This window comes from Ceratosolen solmsi, unplaced genomic scaffold (assembly GCF_000503995.2).
Source record: "Ceratosolen solmsi marchali unplaced genomic scaffold, CerSol_1.0 scaffold10, whole genome shotgun sequence".
NCBI lineage: Eukaryota > Metazoa > Arthropoda > Insecta > Hymenoptera > Agaonidae > Ceratosolen > Ceratosolen solmsi.
In genome coordinates this window covers 4,293,577-4,315,311 of record NW_011948412.1, presented here as the reverse complement: position 1 = coordinate 4,315,311, position 21,735 = coordinate 4,293,577, and the positions used below count along the sequence as shown (strand labels likewise).

General features: G+C 32.3%; 1 protein-coding gene across 1 annotated transcript; it reads left to right on the top strand.

Moving 5' to 3' along the window:
• The first annotated feature begins 1,002 nt into the window (after positions 1-1,002).
• Positions 1,003-21,138, top strand: Ndae1 (Na[+]-driven anion exchanger 1). Its single transcript, XM_011502253.1, has 21 exons — positions 1,003-1,285; positions 8,983-9,121; positions 9,214-9,433; positions 10,347-10,470; positions 10,964-11,145; positions 12,037-12,070; positions 12,999-13,094; positions 13,818-13,921; positions 14,011-14,196; positions 14,333-14,539; positions 14,726-15,138; positions 15,232-15,397; positions 15,468-15,644; positions 15,829-15,978; positions 16,070-16,345; positions 16,433-16,822; positions 16,940-17,047; positions 17,120-17,254; positions 19,198-19,376; positions 19,442-19,565; positions 20,801-21,138. Exons 1-21 carry the CDS (start codon positions 1,009-1,011, stop codon positions 20,873-20,875), a joined length of 3,762 nt encoding a protein of 1,253 aa, XP_011500555.1. The 5' UTR covers positions 1,003-1,008; the 3' UTR covers positions 20,876-21,138.
• Positions 21,139-21,735: the final 597 nt, after the last annotated feature.

The following is a 21,735-nucleotide window of genomic DNA, read 5'->3' as shown; positions in this document are numbered from 1 at the left end:
ATGTCAATACGTTTGACAGATTGTCCTACAGCTCGATCACTAATATTAAATTTAAGAATAATTGCTTCTCTGACCACTCTATGATGTTTGTAATGTTAAAGTAACGTGAAAAATATTTTTTGTACAAATTTCAATTGTAATATATAAAGCATTAAAATTAGCTATTACTTATGAATTGTTGACAATGCATAAAAACGAAATGTTTAAATATTTGAATGATAATGCATTCTTTAAAATTATAATAAAACATAGAAAACATCATGAGAGCTTATTAACGTATTGAGTTTTGGCAAGAATGCCTATCCATGGGGAAAAGCGTTTGCGCGGAATTATCGTACATAATCGATGGATCGGTATAAAATGTAATTGTTTCATCTTACAAGGAGTTTTGACATTAGCATTTATAAACACTCGGCTGACTATTGTATTCAAATGCAAACCTTTCCTGTTGTACATATAAATTCTTAAAGTCGATCCTCGTTCGATTTCAAGAGGAAGTGAACACGAAAGGTGATGAAAAACATAGAATGAGATAACCCAATGAAATTAATTTTGTTCAAGCATGTCTTATATACAATATATTAGTAAGTCCATTATTTAGTAAACACATTGATGTATAAATTAATATATTATAAATATTATTATATGTTATTGTTTATAAATTGGTATATAATATATACAATATCCTAAACAAAATTGAAAGAAAAAAAAAATTATTGTCGACCAGTAATAAAAAAAGTCTTTAATAGTTTTTTAAGTATTTTTTAATTTTAAATAATAGTATTTTGTAGCATAGGTTAGGCACAAAAAAATTAATAATTACAAGTCTTCTACGTTAATGCAATTTTATATTTATTTTAAAAAATTGTATCACTTAAATACGTTTGGGAATAAATACTATAATGAATAAATAGGTAATGTAATCAATAATAATAATTATTATCACATATAATTCAATAAAAAAAAAAAAATAAATAAATAAATAATTCAATGACATCGATAATACGAATGAACGATAAAGTTATGAATTTGTCAAATTACTATCTAAGCCGTTTTAATTTTAATTTCAATCCCCCAATGATGAGTGAAATCCATATACACGATTCTTTATATATGCACAGACCGTGGATGCATCAGGGAAGCGGAACCGGGGGTGGCGGGGGCCACCACCAAGCATCGGGTGGTCAAGGAAGCGGTGGTGGTACAGGCGACGACGAAGCTCCCAAAGACCCTGGAGCTCGCATCACTCATCAATCACATCAGTACACCGAGAAAGACTATGAAGGTAATTTTATACATTTTGTTATAATAACTTTTATTTAACCCAATAATTATTAGTTTTTTGCTTTCTAACAACATATTGTTCTGCTCGTGTATCTGTTGTATCAATGTAAATAATTATATCATCATCGATTATAATTTTTTTTTACAACTATAATTGCGTTTTAAAATAAATGTTCGACATACTTTGTAGCTTCAAAAGGGATTGAATTGTAATAAATTAGAAAATGTCGTTAAAATGCTATAAATGAATTTGTCTCTTTATTTAATTAGAATAAAAATTAGATTATACGATTTATCGCTGTTCTAACCGTAAAAATTAGTTAATTTATGTTCTTTGACGATTTTTCTTATTGTTCAAATTGTCTTTATACATATTTATACGTTTGTATTCTTATTATTTAAATTTAATGTGAAATTAGATTAAAATTCTCATGGTTAATAATAATATTACATGTTATATTAACTATAACGATGTATTAATCGCTAATGCTTTAAAAAATAATTATATCTATTCTGAGAAAAGCTGGCCTAACGGGTAATTCTCTATGTTTTCCAAGTCTCGGAAAATTTCTTATAAGACAAGTTTTATTATGATATGGCATATATTTCGAATTGACCAAACTTTATCTCCCGCATGCTCCTCAATATCATCGATCGCTATTTTTCCCTTATTAAATATTTCGAATTAAGCTTCATTCGACAATATCAAGTACAAATATTTCAAAATTTGTTTGATAAACTAATAGCTTATAAAATGCTGTTCCTTGTTATTATCATCATCATCATCATCATCATCATCATCATCATCATCATCATCATCATCATCATCATCATCATCATCATCATCATCATCATCATCATCATCATCATCATCATCATCATCATCATCATCATCATTATTATTATTATTATTATTATTTGTATTAAAGGTGTTGAATGTTCCTATTGACAAATGCGGGAAAAATGATTGCAAAGAAAATCTATTCGCATTAAAGATCAAAGGCTTATGAAAATGCAAGTCAATTTATAACTTTGGAGTGAATAAATGAGTCTAAACTCTTATTTGCATACGCTTTTGATGGGATTCTGATTTGTTGACTCGTCAAAAAATTACGTTATACAAGTATGCGATGAGCTGATACTAGAGAGGACGATTACCTTTATAGGTCAGCGGTGGATCTGTCTTTCACGTGTTTCAGTATTTCGCGTCGATAAATAAATCGTGGCGACGACAGGTGGCGGGGTGATGGTGAGGGAGGAGGGTATAGGTAAAGTGCTTCAAAAATCGTTAAGATTTCGTATGAAAGTGTTAGACGATTGGTGTTATAATGTCTAGAAATCGATGCTATCGCGTTTTTTTTTTAAATTCTAAGTAAATATGCCATGACACGGGCGAGCCCTTGAACGTCATCGCTGAATGCCGCACATCGAAAAGAGTTGAGGGAGGGAAAGAAGCACCGAAGCTCGAATCATTAACGGAAGATGAATGTGCACGCGCTATTTCGCTCTGATGCCTTTCCTCGCCTCTTTCCCGTTCTCTCGTAATGGTCGAGGTATCGCAGGTCATGTGCTCATTAAATATTTATTATATTCTCGTCGAATCGCCGTGTCACGAATTAAAACGAAATTTCGCGATTTAAAATTTCATCACCGTTCCGTCGATTTTAATGACCAATAATCCAAACTTTATTTTTACATTATTACAGGCATTTTATCAATGGGTCTCACCATTAACTATTTTGACTCTGACATAAAGTTAGTATTTCGAAAACAGCCACCAAGCTTATCGGTAACAATAATAGATAACAATTAATAAATCGAGCTTACGGTAATAACTTTTCAATTTTTAATATTTACACGTCGTGCTGCGGATACAAAAATGCTGTCACTTATAGTTCAATTCATGAAATAAATATTCGACGAAATGTCAGGATTATTAAGGGGAAATTATGTTTTCTTGTCTCGGTCACAGTACGGTTTACGATACAAATTTTTATGAACGCCGTAAGCTGTCATACATTTGATTACTGCGTAAAATTATGTTAAATCTATGTCATTATATCCATACATGGATCGACTTAATTTTAATGATTACAAATATACTTCTTACAATCATTGATAATAGTGCAGACTAGATAAAAAAAAAAAAAAAAAATGAAGAAGAAAAAAACTTCAGGCTTAACTTAATCGTGACAAAGTGCTAACCGAGGCTCCCATTGTAAACTTCGCTGCTTTCCTAAACAAAACCAATTCCATTTAGGCTCGTTTAATATCTTGTCCACATAAGATAACATCGTAACGAGTGGCCTTCTTCTGCGAGCAGTCGCCAACAATACCTTCTGCGGCTAGGCTATTATAATAATCAACGGTATCGAAGTATCGACGAAGAGTAACGGCTAGCTTGCATTGTCATTATTGTGCAATTAAAGTGATTTCTTCCGGTCTAAGATAAGCCGCAACATTTTAACCAAGTCCCATGAACATTCATCACCTGAAACTCAAGGCATGCTGCGCGCCCATGAATCGGACCATTAATAATCCAGAGTCCTTAAAGAATGTATCGTAATATCCCGTAGAAGAGCATGGAGATAGGGAGCATGGGCACACGGGGACGGGAAGAGAAGGGCAAGCAATTAGGCATCGAAAAGCCGAATAATCACGCGCTCCACGTGCTCCCCTACATTGGCTTAAAGGGGATATTCCTTTATTTACTCTTTTTAGGTCATCGAGCGCACACCGTCTACGTGGGTGTGCATCTGCCGGGCGAGCGGAGGCACAGGCGTCACCATAAGCATCATCACTCGCGCGGCGGCAACGGCTCCGGCAAAGAGGATTCCGAGAGCAACAGACCTAGTGAGTATCAGAGGCACTCGTTCACGTTTTCAAATTCGTGATCGGGAATGGAGGTTTAGCTGAACAGCCACGCAATGCGTCGTTATTGTTTGGAACACCGAAAGGGGGTTTCGTTGGATGGATGGTAGGGTGAGGTAACGGGAGAGGGGGATAGGGTAACTGGTCGATAAGGTGCTAGAGGAGAGAGGAGAGGATAGAATTTTTCATACTCCGCAGTTGGAGGCTCGAGGAATCCGTCGAGGAATTTGGCCGATAGAGGATAATATAATAATCGTCTAATAATCTGACTTTAACGGGCGTATAGCTTATTGTAGATGGACACAGCTGTAGTTATTTCAGCGATAGTCATTGATTCAATCGTTAATTCGATCGAAAAAAAAAAAAAAAAAAAAAAAAAAAAAAAAAAAACAATCGCACCGAGTCTTATCTCATAATGTAGAATGCGCGGCTTACGGGGGAATTTCGTAGTTGAATTGCAGAAAGAATTAGGCGATAAGAGTCTTTACATTCTTACCGGCGTCTTTATCTCCAGTCTCGAATAGTTGTTCCGTCTTTTTCAAAAATATTAAAATATTAAAAAAAAGAAAAGAAAAGATATGAAAAAATATGCTGATGAGAAACAGCGATTATTAAATATTCCATGACTAATATTAATAATAGTTCTCATCTCTCTTTTAATCTACATTCGATCGCTTACACGTGAGAAAATATGGCGCCGAGCCAATCACTCGCTAGATTATGAAAGGAGAAAGGCCATTGCACCTAAATTGCGCGAATGACGTGCTAGAAAACTTTATTCGCTGATGGATGTATGTATGCATGTTTACGAAGTCGGTGGTCAGTTGCACGTGAATAAATAGAAAAACGATGGAAATATAACGAATGTCGTAATGTCAGCTATGATCTTGAATATATGTAATGTGGATAAAATCGTTGAGATTCAAACGGGTCAAGGGTTGCCTCGCAAAAGCAATTAACTTTTTGCTATTCAACTAATTGAAAAATCCAATATAGGCAATGAGATTACTTTGAAGACTCGATACACGTGGCTCGCTAGACTGTGATATCAATATCTGTTGTTTTAATTATTTTCGAAGAAACAAAGGAAGAATAAATGGTTCGATCATTCTTTACAGTTGGTATAACGAGCCTCGCAATAATATGTTAAAAATAATGAAGCTACTTTAATTCGCTATATTTTCAATAAAATTTTACAAATATCTTCACGCGTTTGCTCTTCTTCTTCATGTTCCCCATTTTTCTCTCTTTCTTTCATTCTTTATTTATTTATGTATTTATTTATTTATCTATTTGCTTAAGCGGCATCTGTAATTTTTAAACGAACGTTAAAATAACAAGGCAACGCGTAAATTCATGCTCAAACGTTTTCTTCGTCAAATATAGCTTTCCCCGATTACATATTAATATAAAATACGATTATTCGGTTCCCGCAGTCATACGCACAATAAATGATGAAATTACACACATTTAAACAATTCAAATAATACTCGTTTAATAATTAAGTGTGCGGAAGAAGCGTTTCAGCTGATGACCTCACGTAGCGGAATGTTTAAAGAAAACCCAAGATTAATTATACTAGATACATATAATAATAGTCTTGGTCTGTCATTGGACAACATAGTGCCGCTCGCGAGAAAATCCGGTAATTTTGTAATTGAGGATGTAGGCAGGCACATTATACACTGTCTGAAAAGTAAATCGTCAATTTTCTTACAGTTTATTCTTACGGCTCATTCTCGCTCCCTATGACATTCATCAAGCAAGCATCCTTTTCACCGATAAATTCTCATCAAAGCTCAAAGATCCTTTTGAACTTGCAAAGTGCTGCCAGTTGCTGTAAAATAGCAACCTATTCGCTTAATTAAATCGGCAATAGTCGGAATCGAAAAATTATCACCGCGACCCGTTGTAACGGCCACGCACAACTTTTAGCAACGCGATTATGAGGGTTGCCAAAGAGCTGGACGTTCGTTCGACGTCAACCAATATGACGATATGACGCGCATAAAACGACTAGGACATTAAGGACTCGACGGTTGCGCAGCATCGAAGCCCAAGTACCTAATAATAAAAATATTCCCACATCCACTGGCCAAGTAAAGCTCAGCCTCTCGCAGCTCAGCCTTCTTCTATCAAGCAACAACGCGTTAACGTTGAATTGTGGGAGCGAAAGACGTCGTGGCTCAGCTACGAGTTACGTGGCACCTGTTGTCCTCGTGCCACACTCGCAGAACAGTAATTTGGTAGATTTGTTCTCGTTCGTATTGCAGGGCAATTGCTGATGGCACGCAGGGGTCGACTCGCGAGTATCTGCGACCCCGACGGCGAGTTAATATGTAAGCTATAGATCCAATAATGAATGCACAAATTATTATTATTGTGCACTCGTTGTTCCGTGGGATACAGTTTTTCTTTATTAGATATTACACTCTACATGCATTTAGTAGCAACGTTGCATGGATAAGCTTGAATATTCATGAGCACTGAATTTTTATGCCGTTGGCCACCTCTTTTATTGTTTTCATAGCAAAAAATTATTGGATACATTTAGCTAATTAAGCAAATGACTTCTTTCCGGTTGCCAGACGTATCATAAATATCGCTGGTTATACATTCGAAAATGTCAAAATTTAAAAAACTATGGCATATATTGTATTATGCTATTATATGTGTAAAGCATATTTTGCGCTTAAATACTACGTATGACTATTTTATTAAAACGTATCTTAAATATAAATAGAAATTTAGCGAGTTTTATTGTATTTTCCATACGTCTCGTCTAAGGCACCTTATTATTTGCATATAGAAAGAATAAGCATTGCAAACTATGAGTCATCTTTTCATCATTTATCTTGCGTCTATATTATTTGTGTGTGTGTGTGTGTATGTGTGTGTGTGTATGTGTGTGTGTGTGCGTGTGTGTGTATTCTAACAATACACGGCCATATTATAGCATCAATATGTTTTCCCGCTTATCATCATATTATATTATTAAGAATTTTATATCTATGCTGTTCAAATTAAATCAACATTCAACAACATTACAACGTAATCATTTCTTTTTCACTGCATTTGATTATATGTTATTCTAAGAGATTGACGATTGAAAGAAAAGAACAAAAAAAAAAAAAAAAACAAGAAAAGAATCATTTATCTAAGACTAGATTGATCCATACATTCATGTCCAACTGTTCTTATAAATCCAAAATTTAATGGGATTAAATTGTCAAAACATTATCTAAACGTACGACTACTAATACACATATACTTCATTACCTCATTTATTATAATTTTACATTACGCAGCACGCTATATTTTAAAGCACGTTTCTATTGTGAAATTTTGTGCAAAGTTGAAATTTTAAATATTCATGTCTCATATTTCAATGTTATTCTCTACAGAATCCATAGCGTTAAAATACATAAATATTATTATCCTATTAAATTGATACATATAATTAGTATATTGTAAATTGATTTATAAGCTTCGATTTAATAAAAAAAAAAAAGAAAAAGAAAAAAAAAATGAAAAAAATATAAAATTAATTATATTTTGATATGTGGCATATAATCCAAATTTAAATATAATATTTAAGTTTGAGCCAACCGCGCTCCGATATTGATGTCGCACAAAGCCTATTAAGATTTGACAAAAATCAATTAAATATATTAATTATTATAGTATTTTATGCATTCGTTACTTTTTTTTTCCAAGTAATTATATGTTATTGTGAATCGGATAATATTTAATCTCAATTTCAATAAGTTTTAGAATTATTTCAGAATTTTAGAATTTTCATTTACATAAACATAAACAATCGTCCTTGAAGAAAAAACGAATGTATCATACATTATCTCTGACGGAATGTTTTAGAAAACTCATTAATAAATTTTTAATGCATGAATTTTTTATTAAATATTTTAAATGTACTCGTTTTCGATACATTTCAGACTTTGAATAATCTAAGAATTTTCAATTATATATATATATATATATATATATATTTTTTTTTTATTTAAATCAAAATTGTCAACAAAATTTCTAAGAGTGTATATATTATTCAGAAAATTATATATGCCTTATTTAGACAACGGAAACATGAAATTTATGTAACATTAATTATGAAATATATTTTTAAAAAACAAACATTTCTCACACTCTGAACTTAATTCATCAATCGAAAATCATAATCACTTTATATATGTACATATGTGAGCGTTACACAATAAAAAGATGCTTCTATTTCAATGGTTACGCAACATAATTATATTACGATTAAAATGTATTTTCACATATAATAATTCTTTGCATGTTAAATTTGCTACTATTATTACATTATTTATTTCTAACTTTATTACACATAGAAAACAGCATTACCAAGCACATAATTATGTTGATTTATTGCAAAATATTTGATCGCGCATTATATTTATTATTATTTACAAAAACACTGATATAATGAGATATTAAATTGTGCGATGTCAATATTTTTCTTTTTCATTTTAGCTTTCCAGTTGAGAATATTTATAGACATGACAAATATTATGATTTTAAATTTTTAATTCAGTGAATGGCACTTATAGAGAGCTCATTACATAAAGTTTGAATTGAAAATTGTTTATATATATATATATATATATACATACAGCACATACTTTAAAAAAAAAGTAAACTTATCACCGATACTTTATACGCACATGGTCTACACACACATACACGCGCGCGCGAATAAACGCACACGAGAATAAAGTTTCTATACTTATTGTAATTTATGTCAAGCTTTTTAGTTGAAAAAGATTGTGGGTACAGAATTTTTTCTTCTAGTTACACCACCCGCTCAGAGAGTTCAATTTATTTTGGGGGAAGATGTTGGTGATGATGCCCACGAATCCCATCCACTTTTCTCCGAAATGGAAGAGTTGGTGAAAGATGGCGATGAGATGGAGTGGAAAGAAACTGCTAGGCAATAATTTTCTTATATTCTCGCAACGAATACGCCGCGCTATTATAATTAACGGACAATGTAGATCGAGCCGTCGATTTTATTCGTTGCAGATGGATTAAATTCGAGGAGGATGTGGAGGAGGGCGGAAACCGATGGAGCAAACCTCATGTAGCAACCTTGTCTCTACACTCGCTTTTCGAATTAAGAAGTTTACTTCTTAATGGAACTGTTATGCTTGACATGGAGGCTAGCGGTTTAGAGCAAATTACCGATCTCGTTCTTGACAACATGATCAACAAAAACATGTTATCAATCGATGTAAAAGATAAGGTGTGCTGCTCTCATTTCTTATGATAATTGATAATCATTGTCCATTTTGACAAAAGTTACATTAAATGCTTTTTCAAGAAGTATTAGGAACTTCTTTTATTACACCCACTTACATCGTATTAATCATAATGTGTCAAATCTCTTTAGAATTTGACATAAAAGGAACAAAACTAAATCAAACAGTGCCTTTACAATAATACACATAGTAATAATTTTATAAATCGTAAATACTTAAATTTACACTCGACATATTTACTCAAATTTTATAAACATTTTTGTCATAAAAATTTATGAAAAACATAAAAAATAAAATAAAATTTCATAATTGATAGTAATTACGATTTTACATTTTTTTTCTTCATTTTTGACTTTTCGATAAAACCTCTTAAATGATGCACTGCTTAAATACATATTTAAGTTGTACTATTACGAATTCAGGTAATATGTATATCAGGATATATCACAGGAATTTCTCATACGAATGAAATTGAATAGTCAAAAAGAAAAAAAAACAAAAAAAAAAAAAAAAAAGTAAATTTGAAATAATGTTCCATTTCGAAATATCAAGTTATAATATAAGAATAATATTTGCGAGCATACTTTTTCTTACCAAAATTTTAATTTCTTTTTCACACTTTTTGTCTCGCATATTATTACAATAGTTCAATGTACTAACATTGTGTCTGTTATCTCATTACATTACCTTATCACATTATTACTTTTATTTTATGTTTTATACTTTAAGAATTAAATATTTTTCAATCAATGAATGCTAGATAATAAACTTGTAAGAAAATTAATGAAAGCATTTATCAATTCCAAATCATAATGAAAATCATAAAAACATGATTTTATTACTATTATTAGCTATCTCCATTCAAATATAATAATTTTCCATACTTTTTCCAAATAGGTACGCGAAGCACTTTTGGTCAGACATCGACATCAATTCGAAAGACGCAAGGATAATAATATGTCAAGGTTACCAATTATAAGATCACTTGCTGAAATTGGGCGAAATCATTCGTCATCGAAGAGTAAGTTTATCTGAAAGTACTACGTAATCACGACTTATAAATACTATAACAAAACAAATTATGTCTCACAACTGAACCAATCGATACACAAGTCTGGATGAACTTTACCAACACGAAGAGCAAGATGCGCAACTCAAGAAACGCTTCAAGGCATCGTTAAACTTTAACGTTCTTTTATTTATTTCATTTCTTTTATATATATTTTATTTTTATTTTTAAATTGAACTTAATTTATCCAATTATTTTGATAAGCCGTTTGTTTTTCATTAATTTTTCCCTTGATTTATTTTAATTTACATTTTTGTTTTGTTATATTTTATTTTTTAGTCATTCGCACGTCGCGAGTACTATTAATTTTTCTTTCTTTCTTTCTTTCTTTCTTTCTTTCTTTCTTTCTTTCTTTCTTTCTTTCTTTCTTTCTTTCATTTAACGAAAGCCACAAGCAGTACTTGGCACTACTCCTAAACACATGCGCATTCCCAAACCTTTTCAGATTGTGACTGTTCATGTGGTATGCATACCTTGTTGGCATCAGATTTCCAGGAACATCGCAATAATCGGGAGACTTACGTGCCAGCTGTTGCTCGGAGTACGAGCTCTCCAAATTCTAACACAGCCTCGATCTCCAAGGAGGCGAAAGACCTTAAAGGCCCTTACCTATTGATTCCAGGTATTGTTTAGGCCAGTTGCTAATGAAAAGCTGTTCATCGATTCTCCGGCTGCTTTTCTACGCTTCACGAGTCCTATTTTCACCACTCACTGGAACATCTTACTGTAACATTCATATCGCGAGAGTCAATTCAATTCTTATGACAATCATTATCAAGCTACATCAACATTTGCTTAACTTATAGATAATAATGCATTTTGCCGAACTCCCGATATGAATGAACGATTAGCATCATAAGCTGTAACAATATTAAGCTTTAATCGTAGTTAACTTGTGCTTAATTTAATCGAATTCTTTATACCTCAATGACTAAAAGCTAACTTGAACAAGCATCATCGAAACGACACCTACATCACTAGACTGAATCCAGGCCAATGGATACATTGTTTATCATAAAAATATGCGTTATTATAATAATTAGCAACGAAGTTCGGAGTTAAGGTTCGATGGACGTTTAGTAATATAGATTAGAAATATTGGCGTACGAATATACTTATAAATAAAACCAACATAATTTAAAAACTAATAACAACATTAGATTTACCATATTGCAGGCAGATATTGTTATATTGAAATGATAAATAATTTATTTTGTTAGATGATTATTATGGAATTCAATACGTGGTGGGTTTTACGACCTGGTTCGCGATGTGTCCGTTAAAAGGTTAGGACTACAGATTCTTGAAAAAATGAATATTTTTTAACTAATTGTATACTATTCCCTTTATTTATATCTACATGGATGTTTAGCTACCTATAATCTTTTAAATTTGAAATGTTTTTACATTTTTTTCCAATAATTTTTCAATAACTTTTATGTTGAGTTTAGATACTACCATGAACATAATAACTACGTTATTATATCTTTACCTTCTTTATTCAATTCTAATTCACAGTTGACAAATGATTATTATCTTCCATTTCATTCTGGTATACGTATGAATATACTAATATAAATATGAACTAGTTTCAATTATATTAATATAATAGTACTGCTATAACATAAAGTAGATTAATGTATTTAAATTGAATAATGTATCAAAAAAGTAATTTTGTTTTTCTTCAAGAAGTAATGCCATTTATTTTCACCCTTCTAATTTTCAAAATAATTTCCTCATTAAAAATAATACTTCACGTATAATGTTAAAACTTCCAGTAAGAATCTTAAATCAATCTTTTCCACTCTTGTTTGAAGATTAAAAACATACATTTGCACATCGAGTGATAACCTTTTTACCGTCGTCATCAAGCATGATATTTTTTCCAACACGCCTATCCTATACACGTATAAACACACACACACACACACACACACACACGCACACACACAGAGAGACAGACAGAGAGAGAGAGAGAGAGAGAGAGAGAGAGAGAGAGAGAGAGAGAGAGAGAAAGAGACAGACAGGCAGACACAAGACGCACAAGCATGCGCGCGCGTATGCGTATATACATACATATTCATACATATGCTGCCTCGATACGTGAGTTATGTTGTGGTGAGCTTTTCAATATAAATTTTTCAAAAAAATTTTTTTTTTTTTTTTTTTTTTTTTTTTTTTTACGTTATTGTATTATGAATTAATTTCGAATATCGAATATTAGTATATTGATATCAAATATTACATTGAACAAAGTATTATTTCAAATATATTCATAAAATAATTCGTCATTTGATCCGCAACGTATGGACGGTCATCATATTATCATTTCAGATAAATAAAATAAAAATAATCTACATTACTAATAATAATAAATATGGAATGTACTGTGTTGATTTTCTATCATCACTCGTGATAACAATTCATTCTTGTTTAATAAACGCTATTGGTCGTTGTATGTTATGTTTGGTACTTTACAGTGGAAGAATCGAATTCGGCACCGGTTATCGCCGCTGGGGTAGGTCAGGTTGGTGGTGCAGGACTAAATCCAAGTGGTCGCTTTCTAGCTATACCTGGTAATCCTTATAAATTAGTACTTAATAAAAAAAAAGTCATTATATTATCGTTGCCATATTAAGTGTCTATACATTCTATTAAATAATTAATGGACTATTAATTGTATTTCTCAATATCATGAGATCGACAAATAAAACTTTGAAGGTTTGAAGCATGAGAAAAGAAATTTTCTTCTGAAAAAACTTCGCACGCTCTTGAATCAAGCAAAAACATATGTTACGTTACATCATTAGTATGATGTATATGTAATAGATAAATCAGCGTCTCATCTTTATTAATATTCAAGGCCTTTTTAAAATAAATTTCAAACTTCTATTCATAATCACAATTTCACTTTACATATCTTTACTACTTTTTCTTACATTATATATATATATATATATATATATATATATATATATATGGTTGTAAAAAATTATTCTTTTACCATGTTTCCATAAACTTCATACATTCTAAGAAAAAAAGAACCCATCCAAATTTAGCATGCTCAAGCTTAGCTTAAACTATTTTTAAAACTTATTATTAAAAATTGCACATTAAAATGAAACGATGGTCTTGCTGAATCGTAAAATTTTTTGTCATTTATACATTTCTAAATACGAGTAAAAAAAGTAAAAAGAAAAAAAAGAAAAAAAAAAAAAAGTGAACTTCGTAATTGCCAACCCCCGCCAAGCGCCAATTATTTTCACGAAGCAGTAGGCAGTAAGCTAGGTATATTTCAGGTCAAGAGCCCGGGCCATTAGGCATCGATCGAAGTCCCAGTACCGTATCTATTACCAGAAATCATAGTGCAAGTGCTTTAGAAAACGGAGATGCAAATCACAGGGTTAGTATAAAGTTATGGACAAACGTTCGTTGATGAATTTGTACGATAATTTTGTCATCGTTTAAGTTTTTCATAAGCAACTCTTCTAGGGCAATACGCATTTTATGCGTAAAATACCAGCCGGAGCTGAAGCAAGTAATATATTGGTCGGAGAGGTCGACTTTCTTGATAAAACCCTATCTGCTTTCATCCGTCTTAGTCAAGCAAGTATAATGGGTGATTTGACCGAAGTACCCGTACCAACAAGATTTATTTTCATACTTCTTGGACCTGCGGTAAGATTGCGCAATAATTTCTTATTATCCTTTAGCTGTATTTACTGGAAGAATTTTTTCTAGTATTTATTTGTATACAAAGTGCATAATGAATGGCGAGGAGATTTAGTAGTTAAAATGGTATTTGAATTTTCAGGGCGGAATTTCAAATTTTCATGAAATTGGTCGAGCAATGGCAACGCTAATGTCCGACGAGGTCTTCCATGACGTAGCTTATAAAGCAAAAAATCGAAATCACTTACTGGCTGGAATCGATGAATTTCTTGATGCCGTTACAGTCTTACCACCTGGTGAATGGGATCCGACTATAAGAATAGAACCACCAGCCGCGATACCTTCGCAAGTGAGTTAACGCAATGTTTTTTAACGCTTTCCTGTGCGTGGCAGCTTGTCGTGCAAACTTAATAAGAGTGGTGAAAAAAAATAAAAAAAAAGAAAAAAAAAGAAAAAAAAAGAAAAAAAAAGAAAAAAAAAAAAAGAAAAAAAAATCACGCCCTATGTTCATAATATTTGTGACATAAATATTTAGGATGTAAGGAAGAGACCGAAGGAGGAAAAATTAAAAGAAGATATGGACGAAGAAGCGGATGAGCAAAAATTGCGAGAAGAATCCGGGCTTTCGCGGTCGGGAAGGCTCTTCGGAGGATTAATAAACGATGTGAAACGTAAAGTACCTGTTTACATCTCCGATTTTAAGGATGCCTTAGCTCTTCAGTGCGTGGCCTCGTTTATCTTCCTGTACTTTGCTTGCCTTTCGCCCATTATAACCTTCGGTGGGCTTCTCAGTGAAGCTACGGGCAAAAACATGGCTGCAATGGAATCTCTTGTTTCTGGATTTGTATGTGGCATTGGATATGGTTTCTTTTCCGGCCAACCGCTTACCATATTAGGCTCTACGGGGCCTGTATTGGTATTCGAGACAATCGTTTTCGAATTTTGCAAGTAAATATTATTGACATTATCATTTACACAATCCATTACAATTTACACGTGATATTATGCCATTAAACCGCCTGCTGCTATTATAATTTGTAGAAAATCAGCTTGGAATTATATGTCATTTCGTTTTTGGATTGGCACATGGATCACGATTATTTTAATTATTCTTGTGGCAATCGATGCAAGTGCATTAGTTTGTTATATTACAAGATTTACAGAAGAAAATTTCGCTACATTAATAGCTTTCATTTTTATTTATAAAGTGAGTATCGTTATAACTATAAATTTAACTCAAATACAAATTTATAATTTATTTTTAATTTAATTTGCAGGCCGTTGAAAATGTCTTGTCTATTGGGAAGAAATTCCCAATTAATACTCATGGCAGTGATCCCTTAAATATCGATTGTTGGTGCAAACCTCCAAATATTACCTACAATGCGTTAAACTCATTTTCAACGAGTCACGAAAACGTCAATTGGGCAACATTGGATAAGATAGCGTGTCAAGTACATTTACTTTCTATTTCATTATCTCTAATTTAAATTTAATTCGTCAATATATAATATTTTAAATAAACACTCTATTCAATATATACATACGTACATATATACATACACCCACGTATATACAAATGCGCACAAATGCACGCACGCACACGTATATATATATATATTTCTGTGATTTTTTAAGGGTTACAATGGCACGCTGGTTGGAGATGGATGTAACACACCTCATTACGTACCCGATGTGTTCCTTATGTCAATTATTCTTTTTATGGGTACTTTCTTGCTTTCGGTTGAATTAAAGGATTTCAAAAATGCCCTTTTCTTCCCTTCAAAGGTATAAAACTCATTTCGATATATTCTAAAAGTCATAAATGTTCGTGACATCCATTGAATGACAATTTATTTAAAGAATATTGATTTTACAGATTAGACAAGTTGTAAGTGACTTTGCAGTGATAATAGCCATTTTTTCAATGTCCGCTCTTGATTTCTTCGTCGGCATCAATACTCCGAAGTTAGAAGTACCGGTTGAATTTAAACCGACCTTGGAAGGTCGTGGTTGGATGATTTGGCCATTCAATGAAAATCCATGGTGGAGCGCACTAGTTGCTATGGCACCGGCATTGCTAGGTACAATTTTAATTTTCATGGATCAACAAATTACTGCGGTAATAGTCAATAGAAAAGAGAATAAATTAAAAGTAAGTGCATAATATTAATTTGGCAAAATTCGTTAGCTTTACGTTCTTGAAATTGTTATTTATATCGTTTTTTCAATTTTTTTTTAGAAAGGGTGCGGTTATCACTTGGATCTATTTGTTTTGGCCATTCTTATAGAAATTTGCTCGGTAATGGGGCTTCCTTGGTTTGTCGCTGCGACCGTGCTTTCCATCAATCATGTGAATTCTTTGAAATTGGAATCGGAATGCGCTGCACCCGGTGAAAAGCCACAGTTCCTAGGGGTTCGCGAGCAGAGGATCACTCACATATTGATATTTTTGATGATCGGCTGCTCAGTTTTATTAACTCCAATGCTAAAGCACATCCCAATGCCAGTGCTTTTCGGTGTTTTTCTTTACATGGGCGTGGCATCATTAAAAGGCTTGCAATTTTTCGACAGAATACTCATTATGTTTATGCCCGTCAAGTATCAACCGGATTACATGTTTCTCCGACAAGTAAATAAAAATATCATTCGATTATAATTACATTTATTAATAGCACCTACGAGTCGCAATAATTGTTACAGCCATTATATCAGTAATTCGAGATTAAAATGTTGGAAATGATTTCAGGTACCATTAAAACGAGTTCATATGTTTACATTGATACAACTCACCTGTCTTACCTGCCTATGGATCATCAAATCATTTAGCTCAACATCTATTCTTTTCCCACTTATGGTAAATATGCCAAATAAGACAATCTCTCTCGTCTGAAAGTATTTTCCAAAATTAATGCAACAATTTTCGCAGCTAGTGGTTATGATCGGCATTAGAAAAAGTCTGGATTTATTATTTACCCAACGAGAATTGAAAATACTCGATGACGTTATGCCCGAACCACATAAAAAACACGCCGAAGACCTTCGCCAATTGGAGAATGGCGAGGTTAGCACCGCGACCAGAATATTAAGAGCCATCTCTTGTAAATAGCATATGAGCAGTGACCCCGGGCCTCCCTGTCCTGTGGTCACTGTAGCTCTTTGCGATTACGAAAAAGCTACGCTTTATGATGGGAACACTTAAATTATAATATGTATTTCCGTGTAATTTTACGACTAATATGTCACACTCAAATCCGGCGAGCAATTTCATAAGCGCGTTCTTTACTCAGAAAGGTAATGCCAAAGCAGTTGAGCGGATGGAAGGCTAATTATTTCCCAGTTACATTAGATAGTGAATAACGATCAGACGATTATTGCGGTGGATTTGTTAATGTAATTGTAATGAGGAAGCGGTAAATCATATACACTGTGATTGGCAAAAAGAAAGAAAAATAATAAAGATAAGAAAAGAGAAGAAAAAGATAATGAAAACATACTGTTCAGTACAGAGAGCGTTAAAGTAGCACTAATCAGTATTAAGAGGATTGTTATGAATTATGATCGTGAATGAATTGATAATAGCAATGGCTCACGTAGATTTTTATCTTTGTATTGTACTAGTGACGAATATTGTTGAGGAAATGAACACGCGTTTATTACTTTTATAATGCCTCACAGATATTTTCATCGTACAAATATTAAGAGCAATGGACAATACGCTCTTTGTATACTTAAAATATTACAGATGAACGAATTTTACGACTAAGTACGATCGAAGATAATTTTTTAGGGAAACGAGACTCGGCAGTTTCGCGTTTGGTCGAAACAAGTTTCAATGACATTTTTCGAAGGTTTTTTAAAAAGAGATTTTGCGATTCAGATTTTGATGCATCTTTCGCCTTTTGTACTTCAAATTATAAAAATTTACAATAAAATCGAAATAATTGTATAAAATAAATAATAATACGTGTTGCTGTTGAATAAAGTATAGTATATATTCCATCTTAAACGCGAGACTTTCATGGAGAATGAACGTTAAACATGCAATGTAATAATTCATATATATATATATATATGAATATATATATATATATATATATATATATTTAATGCATTTGCGATCGGTTGGTTGAAGAACAAATGTTTTATGGTATGTAAGTGAACCAACTAATTGCATATCGATGTGTCATTCGCCAAGATTATATTCACTAATACACAAGTAATTTTACATGCTCGTGTTCTCTTTTCATGTAAATACACTGTGAAATTAATCACCCAAAATTTTCGATGTCAGTTCCTTTCAATTTTGTGGCACCATTTTTCCTTACGTTTTGTCTAATGGAAGTAATTAAGTTTATGTACATATACATATGCATTACCAATAATGAACTGTAACATCGTGTATAAATTATATATATATATATATAATAAAGTAACAATGAAAATACCTTAAATTAAAATGCTTAATTATTCCATTGGGGCATTGCGTTTTTATATAAGCTTTTCAAGTTTTGAACAACACTCGCTTCTACCAATTCGACCTTCTGTTGTTGGATCTCTTTTCGAGGTATGAAACATTGGTTTATCAAAATTTTAAAGCCTAAGAAACTTATGAATAGTCTAGCGATATTGCTTCGATACTGCTTCTATTATATTTAACCATAAAAATAGTAAATGATAGTTCATAGTCCGCAACGAATTCATGAATTTCCTACGGCACGTGCGTGCAAGCAATACGAGCACTGCTGCCGCTGATAATTAAAAGCGTGAGAAGTAAAGCCTTGAACACGACGAGATGAAATGCAATGCGATAGTCAACCAATCCTCCTACTGCCTCCATCGGTACGTTATATCAGAAAGCACCTATCAACCTGTAGTACATCTGTACTGGCATCGAATTTCGCAATTCATCCTAACTCTAAGCACGATGCATAGCTTTTACTTTTTTGCTTTTCATTGTCAAATCAACCGATTAAACTTGCATTGCTTTCTCAACTAATTTGTTAGGAACACAACGAATCGATTGGCTTTGCTTCTTCTGGGAACCTGCAGATTCCCTTGGCTAACGGAAATATCATGAAAATACCTCTTACGAGTATAAATATCAGCGAGGAGGTCAATAAAACGGGGATTTGGCAACAGGTGAACGAAGGAAACGATAAGTCTAAGCAGTCAAAGCTTATCAAGTAAGTGATATGCAACGATTATTGAAACGAGGCTCAAATGATTTGGCTAATATTGCAAATTATAGTATAGGTAAGCAAAAGAAGCATTCGAAGAAAGATGTTGTCCTTTCCACGGATGAAACGACAAGGCTAACCACCATGACGGAAGAAGAAGAGGATGACGGTGGAATATCAATCAAGGTGAAAAACGTAATCAACTCTAAATTTTAAGCATCACTACTACTAACAACTAACTACTACTACTACTACTACTACTACTGGTACTGGTACTGGTACTACTACTACCACCATCACTACTACCACTACTAATACAACAACTAACAACAACTACAACTACTACAACAACTACAGCAACTATAAAAACTACAACAACACCTACTACAACAACTACAACAACTACAAAAACTACAACAACAACTACTACTACCCACTACTACTACCCACTACCACTACTACTACTACTACTACTACTACTACTACTACTACTGCTACCCACTACTACTACTAGTACTACTACTACTACTACTACTACTACTACTACTACTACTACTATCAAGATTAAATTATAATACACGGCAAGAGCACGATACACCGGCATGAGATGAAGTAACAACACGCGAATTAGCGCTGAAGTTGCCACGAATCATTCGTCTTAGATAAATGTAGCTTATTTAGCAGCTTAAAATCTTTAAGCATCAAAATTTATTATAATCACGTCCAATCTTCATCAATAAATTTCATGATTTTAGTATTATTCGTAAGCTCGCTCAATCTTATGGACAATATGTTGACATCAAATCGATTATTGTTACCTTATTCGAGATTTTGAGCTATTTGCGTCTTCCAATAAAAATTCATTTGAAATTTTCAAATTCAATCATTCAATGACAGGTACAATAAAAGCATATGATGTATTACATGTCATTATTGAACAATTTTTACAGATACATATGACAAGTATGATATACGTTTGTTTGTTTTAAAGTATCACCAGATGAACCAAATGTAAGTTATTAATCTTATAACACAGCTATTTGTTTATTCACTAGAATAATGTTGCTTCGCTTTTGTATGTAACTCCTATAAGTAAGTGTGCATATACACTGCACTGAATAGTTGTGCAAAACAACAAATACAGCAACAATAAGCATTTTGTATTATACTATCATAAATTTATTTCATTAACAGTATTTAAAAATATTATTAGTAATATTAGTTTTATTTTTATAGAAAGCATATTATCAATACATTGGTTACATTTACTAAGAAATCCCGCCAAATGCTTTATAGAAAGGACAAAATTCAATTGATACTTCATTAGTCATCGATATTATATTTTTCGCTTGGTTTTACGTACATTTAAACTCCTGCATCATCAACATAAAAGATCATCGGTATATGGGTATCCGCTCTTTTTATTCCAGGTTGACTTGATACGATCGAAAGATACTAGTCCTTTCAAGGCAAATGGTACTACTTCGGCTGAGACTTCCGTTTAATTTATAGCATCACGTACATATTGCCTCCATTCAAATTTTCAATAAAACCATATCCACGAATAAAATAAAAAATACATTAACAGTTACGTATTCGACGAAATAATCTCCAAAGACATTCGAGATTTCGTATGCAAAACAAGATAGTATCTATTTTAGAGAAGTGTTTAGCATGAAATTGATAAAAACAAAAAGTTCAAACGTAAATCAGATGATTAAACTTCAACACTGAAAGTCTGATATAATTGTTTAACTTAAATACTCGACATAACTTAAAATACAAATCAGATATTTATAAAAAAAAAAAAAAAAAAAAAGAAAAAAGGAAACATTTCATATTATTTTCAATAAAATAGAGTATTGCATAAATGTATTTTGACAAAATATTTTTTGCTTATAAGAAGAATTACGAATTCAATACATTTTAAGGCGCTTGAAAAGGACTTTAAAGTACATTTGTACAACATTAATTGTGCGTAAATATTAATTGCGTGTAAAATGAAAGTATGTCCGCGAGATGCGTCTTCGGAGAAAGTTTTATAGTAAAGAAATTCTAGTAATAAAGACATTGTTTTTAACTTGCCTAATGTCACATAATAGACGACGTCGTTGTATTGATTGAATTCACGTGTTATTCATATGATCGTACGTATTATATGAAAATATTTGATAAAGTTAAATCGTTAATATATTAACAAATTTTAATACAGATCAGTGATAATTAAAGAAAATATTCATCAAATTTTACACCGAGACGCACATTTTAAAAGATATTAATATGAGTTCATAAATAAGTTAATTATAAATTATGTACGTAAAATGGCTAAAAAAAAACTTGCGACATTAAAAAAAAAAAAAAATTA